The 9,169-nt window shown below is 46.4% G+C and overlaps 1 protein-coding gene across 1 annotated transcript in view; it reads left to right on the top strand.

Moving 5' to 3' along the window:
- The first annotated feature begins 511 nt into the window (after positions 1 to 511).
- Positions 512 to 9,169, top strand: part of CCDC80 (coiled-coil domain containing 80) — a 40,904-nt gene continuing 32,246 nt past the window's right edge. The window contains exons 1-2 of the mRNA XM_061194171.1: positions 512 to 779; positions 1,191 to 3,091. Coding sequence (XP_061050154.1) covers positions 1,202 to 3,091 — 1,890 coding nt within the window. The 5' untranslated portion in view covers positions 512 to 779; positions 1,191 to 1,201. The remainder of the gene's footprint in view (positions 780 to 1,190; positions 3,092 to 9,169) is intronic.

The raw sequence follows: 9,169 nt of genomic DNA, 5'->3' as shown, positions 1-9,169 counted from the left end.
GAAATGGGAAGGAGGTGGTGTTTTGCTGATCTGTTAAATTCTTAGTGAAGTTTCCTTGATTTCCAGTGGCTGCTGTTGTTTGAGTTTGGTTTGGATCAAAACTGGGGTTGTCCTGGCATTGCTGGGACTGTATCCAGGCAAGAGGAAGAAGAAAAAGGAGAAGGAAAAGAGGAGAGAAAAAGGTGGGAAGAAATAAAGGGAGGAGAGAAGCGTAAGGAAAAGAAAAAAGTCCTTTTTCAACATCACATTCCTGTGTTTTCCCTCAGCCTGGAAACTATATTAATCCCAGTGCTTTTACGCTCGGAAACAAAGGGACTAAGCCAGACTGTGGGGGAAAGGGTGATAAGAAGGATCCTGGAACTCGAAAAAGAGAAAGAGCGAGATTCAGAAATAGCTGGGGCTCCACTTTAAGGGGCGTCCAGTACCGTCGGCCGGGGGCATTGGCACACACAGACACACGAGTCCGAGCAGAAAGAAGCTGCAGACAAATGGAGATGCAAAGACTTAAAAGGACAGCTCCTTTCACCTCATTCTACTTGTCAAGAAGGTAAAAAGGCACAGCCAGAAAGAAAAGAAGAAAGCTCAGCCTTCAGGTCCAGACAGGCGGTGGTCTGCGTGTGGCTTTGGGAGCTGGAGCTGCAGTACACCCCTTTGTATCGGACAGCCTCGCAAAGGAGAAAGAGAGTTGGGAGGAAAAGTATTTCATCTAGGAACTGTCCTGGGAGCACACTTCAGACTGCTTTTTAAAGCCTCTGCATTCCATCTCCATGAGCCACCATGTAAGTGTGTAATCCTGCCTGTCTTTGCTGTGTTTGTTTGTTTCTTTGTCGCTTATTTGAAGAAATGAAATGGGAATGTTGTCATAATTAATATGCTCAGTGTGCATTTTCTCTGGAGCATCAGACAGTCAGTTGAAACAGTGCAAGCATGCTGAATGGGTTTCCTGCTTAATATAACTGTCTCTGCTAAGCACTGACAAATTACAGGGACTTAAACGCAACAGGATCTCATCCGACTTTCCGTTCCCTGACCTCCCTCCTTCTTCTTCTCTAACCACCCCTTCCCCTCCCCTTGGCCAAGATAGAGAAAGAGATAATGCCCAGCTCTGTTTGCAATTAAATGATTTTCTTTCTTTCTTTTTTTACTCTGCCCTCCACTTTCTGTCTTTTGACCCTGCTGCCTCCCCAAAGTGGATTGCACAATGACATGGAGAATGGGACCCAGTTTTACCATGCTACTGGCATTGTGGCTGGTGTGCGGATCAGAACCCCACGTGCATGCCATGAATAGAGGGAGCCACGGAGGGCAGAAAGCGCCTCCGGTTTCCCCCGTCAACAGAAGGCCAGCTCGGTTACTGAGGCACACGGGGAGGTCTCAGGGAATTGAGAGAACCACTCCGGAAGAAGCAAACCTCCAGCCTCTCCAAAGAAGGAGGAGCGTACCAGTGTTGAGAGTGGCTCATGCCACGGCACCGTCAGCCTCCCTGGGTATCCACGGGGCCCCAGTGAGAACTGAGCGGAGACCAGCAGCCCGGAGCTCTCCCCGTGAGATGGTCCGAGACGAGGGGTCTTCAGCTCGGTCAAGAATGTTGCGCTTCCCGTCTGGCTCCAGCTCTCCCAACATCCTTGCCAGCTTTGCAGGGAAGAATAGGGTGTGGGTCATCTCGGCCCCCCACGCCTCGGAAGGCTACTACCGGCTCATGATGAGCCTGCTGAAGGACGACGTGTATTGTGAGCTGGCGGAAAGGCACATCCAGCAGATCGTGCTTTTCCACCAGGCAGGCGAGGAAGGAGGCAAGGTGCGGAGGATCACCGCTGAGGGCCGGGTCCTGGAGCAGCCCCTGGACCCCAGCCTCATCCCAAAGCTCATGAGCTTCTTGAAGCTGGAGAAGGGCAAGTTTGGCATGGTGCTGTTGAAGAAGACGCTGCAGGTGGAGGAGCGCTACCCTTATCCGGTCAGGCTGGAGGCCATGTATGAGATCATCGACCAGGGCCCCATCCGCAGGATAGAGAAGATCAGGCAGAAGGGTTTTGTGCAAAAATGTAAGGCCTCCGGGGTAGAGGGCCAGGTGGTGGAGGAGGGGAACGATGGTGGAGAGGCAGGAAGGCCAGGCCTGAGCAGTGAGAAGAGGAAAGGGGAGCAGAGGAGAGCACAAGTGCTGCCAACCAGAGAGAGTCGGCTGAAGGTGATGAGAAAACCGGCCACCGCTGCGGGGGCCCCTCCTCCACCGCCCACAACCCCACGGGCCACCACCCTGCCTCCTGCTGCAGCCACAGCAGTGACTCGGGCCACCTCTCCGGTGGTGACGGTAACTGCAAAACCTACAACCCCCATGGGCTTTCCGACCACCCAGAGGCCCTGGACCCCCCGGGTGCACCCTTCCTCGGAGCCTCACAGGGCATCTGCAACAGCCGAGGTGGCCACTGCCAGGGGGCCCGTGGCCTCCAAGAACCTCTACCCTCCACCCAGGAAGGAGCAGCCCAGGGAGAGGCCGCAGACCGCCCGGAGGCCCAGCAAGGCCACCAGCTTCGAGCGCTTCACGGCTGCCCCTCCCACCACAGTCTCCGAGCCCCGCACCAGGGCTGGCGCCGGCCGTTTCCAGGACAACCGCACAGACAGGTGGGAGCACGGCCCCCGGGACCCAAATGTGGGGCCGGGTCCTCACAAGCCAGCGAAGGGGAAACCTCCCCAAAAGAAAGCCCGGGACAAAATCCTTAGCAATGAGTACGAGGGTAAGTATGACCTCAGCCGGCCGACCGCCTCTCAGCTGGAGGAGGAGCTGCAGGTGGGGAATATTGCCCCCAAAAAAGCGAAGGAGTCTAAAAAGCACGAAAAGCTTGAGAAGCCCGAGAAGGAGAAGAAAAAGAGGGTGAAGAGTGAGAAAGCAGACAAGTTACTCAAGAGTGAAAAGCAAGTGAAGAAGGACAAGGCTGAGAAAAAGAGCAGGCAGGAGAAAGAGAAGAACAAGAAGAAAAAGGCGGGGAGAACGGAGCAGGACGGGCACCTGAAACCCACAAAACACTTCACTCAGAGTCCCAGGAAGTCGGTGACCGACCTGCTGGGGCCCTTGGAAGGCAAACGAAGGCTCCTTGTAAGTAATCTTCTCCTTGGCATTGTTCTGTGGGCCGAGGCAGTGTTAGGGCTTGGTGTGTTAGTTTTCTAAAATCACATTGTTGGATGGCAGCCTGTGGCTGAACAGGTGCTATGTCAGGAAGATCATGAGGTTTGTCAAGGAGAGCCAGCCAGGCCAGTGGTTCCTTTTGATTAAGATATTCTATGAACCTCTCTCCACACAGACCCACGGCCCTAAGTACAGAATCAGTGGGGGATCTTAGCCATGAGCCCAGGGAAGCACCTGTACTCAGCTTCTTCCAAACCCATCAGACCCATCTCCACTTTACTGCTCTCTTCCACAGGACAGTGGAAAGATACACAGGAGGATACCGCTCCCTTTTGCCAAGTGCGAAGAATAAAAGACTACCTAAAGTGGAATGCACTGGCCGTGGTCACAATTTAGGAAAAGCGTTTCTCTCTGCATGAGCTTAAAAACTAGAAGCATGTGTATGGGTAAATGGCAGGTGTCCTCCTTTCCCCCCTAATTAGGTATATATCAGCAACTGGAAGACTCAAAGGGGAAAGTAGGGCAGCCTGGGTGGGGAGTGGGTATGACGGGAGTGGGGAAGGGTCCTTGTTGGTCTGCCCTCACGAATATACTTTTAAAACCAGCTGGCTAAAATCTTCTCCCCTAAAGGCTGCCTCCCCCACTGCTTTGCCACCGTCCAAAGAATGATACCAGAACCTAGTCAGACCCAAGAGGGCTTTGGACAGGAATAAACACCATCTTAAACGTACAGGCAATTCTCATCAGTGTAGAGAATGGCTCCTCTTCTCTCAATGTCTCCTTGCCCCTATTTTAGTGCCCTTCCAAGATTTTGCCCCTAGCTTCTTAATGCTACATTTTACTCCAGGCTGTCTAGGAGGAAAAGGGCATAATGCAGTTAATTCAGAGAAAAAGATCAGCAAGTTGATGTTGGGTAACCTGAGTCAGGAATAATTCTCTCAGCTAGCTGGGTGGAAGGGAGCTGTCCCATGCCATTGAGGACAGCATCTATCCTGCTGAAGACACAAGGTGACTCCATGCCCTGCATTCCTGCCACCAAAAGAGATGGCATCTTTTAGAGGGTCTTTTAGTTTTTCCAACTAAATTTGGATTAATGATCTGAGCAAAGTGACTGTGGTGTCCATGTATCTTTAGTGGTTTCAAAAAGTTAAATGTGCATTTGAAATGTTATTCAGAGCAGAGTCCCTTGTGATATTTATCATGGGTGGGGCATATCCCCAGATTCTCTTAGCTATTTCATCCATAATGTGTGTATATATGTATTAGAACAAAGCCTAAGTTTTGGTTGATTCTACAGGTTCATGTGTGTGTGTGTGATGTGTGTGTGTGTGATGTGTGTGTCTTTTTATATATTTTTTGTATGTTGTTACCTCGTTTTTCACCAGAGCCTTAAAGTAACTATATAAACTTAGGTTAGCAGAGGATAGGCTGACTGTTAGAGTAGTTTAACAGCTGCTTGGTTATTCCCAGAGTACACAGGTTTCCAGTCAGAACCAGAAGAATCACTGATTTCAGAGTAGAATTCTACCTAGTACAGAAACTCCGGGGGCAAAGTGCTCTCTTTGGGGTATGGGAAAGCATTAGTAGTGTGCTCTATTGCTCTCTTCCTGAGTACCTGGGACTTTGTCCAGCCTACTAAAGCATATCACCCAACCCTGGCCATTTGGCCAGCAGGGCAGACATAGTGTTCCTCATGGTCAGGTTTTAACCAGGGGGGAAATAATCATGGGTAAAATGTCAGGATTGTAATTGTGCACCCATCTGGCAAATACTTCCACCGCCCCTAGCTTGTGAGTCAGAAGAAAGGGGTTTTCATACTATATCCCTGATATTAGTCATGCCTTTCATTTCTCTCTCTTTCTCTCCACTCCCTTAGTCAGGGATTTGAAAGCCCAGCTGGGTCTTTTCTGCTTTTAACAGTGTCCCTGATCATAAATTTCTAGCAAATGAAACTCAAACGACAGGTTCTGCTGATGTCATGTGAGGCAAAACAGAAACCATTTGGGATTGCTCATGGCAGCGTTGCTCTTTGGGGTTGGACAGAGAACCGGGATTGTTATTAGAAAGAAAATACCAACAGGAGGCATTTCAGTCTCGCATTTCAGTCCCATGTGAGCTCAGCTGATGATCATATCGGAACTGTGTTCCCTGAAGAGTAAGGATGTCTAAAATAAGAATGGATTAGACAAGACTTGATGAAATAAACACAACATAAAGTCAAAAGATGGAGAGAAAAGTGTCTTTTTCACCAGACAGAGGGGAGACCAGGGTCTCTGGGTGAAAGGTTTTGCTGGTGCCATTTATCTTTTTTCCATTCATTTTTCCCCGTCAAGCATGGCTGACGTTATTCAGGAAGTTTCAGTGATTCAATTAATATTCATTAAGGCTCAGCAGCCTCCAAGCTGTTAAAGTACAGCTGACAACATAGCCCTCCAACTGGCCTCAGCCTAACCCGTGTGCTCAAACTGAAATGAGGTTTGCATTCCAAGAAATTGTGCTGGCCTTTTAGCTCACCTTCCCAGATTCTCAGTAACTTGGTGCCAAACTACAGTTAACCTACTGCTTTGCATTTATTTATAGCATTCTTTAGATGTGAAAACATCACATAACTGCTACTTAACTACTTAGAGAGACACTGGCAGAGATGGTATAGGTTATGGTCAGGTGAACAGCCTCCTAATGGTCTTCAAAAGGAGCTGCAGGCAGAGCCAGGTGTCCTATTCTTAGGCCAGAGGTCAAGCCTCCAAACCCTCTGCCTCTCAGCCTGTCAACTGAAAGGGGTGCATCCTGCAAGGTGCTTTGCTGAGACTGTGGATTAATTTTCACAACAGTCCCATGAGGAAGGACTCATCAACTCCATTTACAGAGGAGGCAACAGAAACTTAGACAAGTTGAGAAGTTTCCCGAGGTGTATAGCTAATACGTGACAAAGGCAGAATTAGAACTGGGGTCTGTTTGATTTTTAAAACTGAGGGTCAAACCACTTCCCCGTTCTGCCTTCCCATGGGTGTGAGCTTATCATGGGCATATGCCATAAAGAGAAGGGGAAACTGAGAAATGAACCTGTTTGTTAGTAATACAGATGTTTTAAAATTCATTTTCAACCTTGAATTACTCATATAAAGGGTGAGGTACACCAATTGTCAACATTTTGTGTTGAGCACCAATGTAGAGTTTCTGTCTTTAATACCCAGCTAGTTCTTTGCACCTCAACTCACCGGCTTTCCGCACAGTCAGTGGAGAACAATAGATTGAATTCCAGTTAACCTAACCCCTCAGACTGGTTGGTGTTGGTTTGGGGATGACAAGAGTGAGAATATAGATGCGTTGTTTATCACTAAAACACTGGACTCTGGAGTGTAGCTGAAAAGCCATCATGTTGTGCCCTGAGATCTACCTACTGGTCAATGAGCAAGAGGGCTCATCACGCCACAGTACATAGATTCAAGTTCAAGTTTAAGCATTCTTTGGAGACTGAATCTCCCGTAATTCAAGTACATTAATACTTTTAACCTTACCTCAGAAATTTGGATATTGGGACAACAATCTACTTATTTGGTTTAATTTTAGAAAAGGATATAAAGCTCCGGTTTACTAAGGCAGACTACCAGCTGGGATGCTATTTCTCAGAATCCTGTCCTAGTATTTTGAGCTTAACACAGTATTTGGAATAAGTTGAGACTTAAAATATCTTCCCCCTGACATCTTCACATTCCTGTTTGTGCCCTTTACTTATGCAACCTGGCTTCATTATACCCTGAGGCTGCTTGTGCCAACACACCAGTTGGAACAGAAACATAAAAAAGAACAACACAATTCTAAATTCACTTTACATGCCCTGATTTATCACCACCAAACTGGAAAGAGGCCAAGTGCTGGACAATAATGTTTACTGAGAAGTGCTAGAATGCTCTTTTTAGGAAGCGGGGACTGGATACCATTTTAAACACTGTTCGAAGTACTGCCACACTAGAAAATGAATGGGACGTAGATGTCAACACACAGGGAAAGAGTCGCTGAAATACGTTTAGATGATCAGCCTCTTTTACTTTCTGTGCTGCAAACTCGAGGAGCAGATTGAACGTTAAGGGAGAGTGTCTTTACCAACGGTTCATGGGCTGCATCTAGACTTTCATAACCAGGGAACCACTCCTCTGGCTGGAATGATCTGTGTAGCCTGAGGAACGTGGGCCAGAATTGTGCTTCTACTGTCTGCACGGCAGTGGTGGGGCTGTGGCTTCAGTGCCTTGAAGAACAGATCCTCTGGTTGGGGAGATATGACATAAATATAAAACAAAATGGTAAAAGGAAAGACATAAATTTCAGATGAGCCGTGCAGACAATAAGAACAGTAATTAAAAGGAGAAAGCATTGTGGGCTAGAAGACACTTTAAGGAGGATGCTGCATTTGAAGAATGACTCAGATTCTGATAAGGTGGAAGGGTGGGGAGGACTTTCTGGGTGAGAAGGGTGACATGGGTGAAGGCAGAGGAAGGAATGTGAGTGAATTATTCAGAGGCAACATACATCTATGATGCTCTGGTGCACGCAGCCTGTGTATATATTATATATAATATATATACTAATATATATGCTTGATTCTCACTACTTTATGAGTTCGTAGGGAAGATGTTCCATAGTAAAGATGAGAAAACTAAGGTTCAGAATGTTAAGTGGCCTTGTTGAGGTTACAGAGTAGCCAGGGGTTGAACTAGGGCTAAAATTCAGACCTTCCAATTTTGACTGCAATCACCCTTCCTCTGTGCCACTCTGCACAGATTCCTCTCATTTCACAATTTAGGCCTGTCTGGCTACAGCGTGAAGAGGTCACGTAAGGGAGGAATAGGAGGAAAGTTAGCTAGAGAAAGCCCGAGGCCAGGTTGTGAAGGGCTGGAAGCTAGGAAATGAGTCATGCTAAATGAATGTCACCTCACGGGTGGGTTACGGCTTCCTTGGGCAAAGGGCCTGAGGTGAAAGTAAACATCAGAGCCCTTTATTTATGTAAGTACAGTTCCCACTGGGTATCCAGGGCCTAAGGCTACTGTATTCAGAGATACATGGGAGAAGCTGCCAGGCAGGGGAGAATGAGGTTCTATTTGATTACATATTCTCTGAAATTCTCAATTATGCACAAGGGGGAGAAAAAGACCAAAGGGGGCTTTGAGGACTCTTAAAATCCTGTCATATCATGGTCTGTCCATGTACTGTAAGGGTCCATGAATGGAATGGAGTCTATGTATGGATTTGAAGTTACAGAGGCAGGTAATTATCAGTCATCTAGCATATATTCTAAATATGGGCCTATCCTTCTTTTAGAACAGGGAGTGCAGAATCATTACCAGTAAATCTTACCTTCGTTTTTTTACTCTTTTGTGTTCTCACTTAAACATTCATTTTATTTATTTTAAAATACTGTATCTGTGAACAAAAAAAAGCCAGAAAGAAAAACCTAAAACACACCAACTAAAAACAAAACTCCTGGATATGGGCTACCATGAAAACCTAAAGAATTATTTTCAAATGTCATGTAGCTAATTAAAAAACTAACAAAGTGAAAATACCATCACTATATCTTTTTATAGCCACCTTAAATCTTTTTTAAGGCTAAGTATGAATCAATGAATAAATAAGGGGAAATTTTATTATTTTCCTCTTGGGAAATTATTTTTCTAAAACAAGCATTTCCTACTCGCCCTGTCCATCTGAAGAGGTATATAAACACAAAATCAAAAATAGATGAAATCATGTCTATTTAAGATAAATAACAATCTGAGAAAAACGAAACAAAACAAAACTTCATTCCGGAAAAACTTTGTTAATGTTCCACTCAAAAGCTATTGAACTCATTTTGATTTCCATGAGGGATAGTATTTTCTCAAGCACAGAGAATTCTTAGAAGGGAAAGCCTGCAGGCAGCAATAAGCACGTCTCTGACAGAGCAAAATAAACAGCAGGATGAGCTGGGACCAGATTTATTACCATTTTGATAAACTATTCGATAAAGAGGTTAACAACATGGTGACTTTCCCTCTGCAATATGCCGAGCTA

This window comes from Eubalaena glacialis, chromosome 6 (assembly GCF_028564815.1).
Source record: "Eubalaena glacialis isolate mEubGla1 chromosome 6, mEubGla1.1.hap2.+ XY, whole genome shotgun sequence".
NCBI classification, from domain to species: domain Eukaryota; kingdom Metazoa; phylum Chordata; class Mammalia; order Artiodactyla; family Balaenidae; genus Eubalaena; species Eubalaena glacialis.
This window is presented reverse-complemented; position numbering and strand designations above follow the sequence as displayed.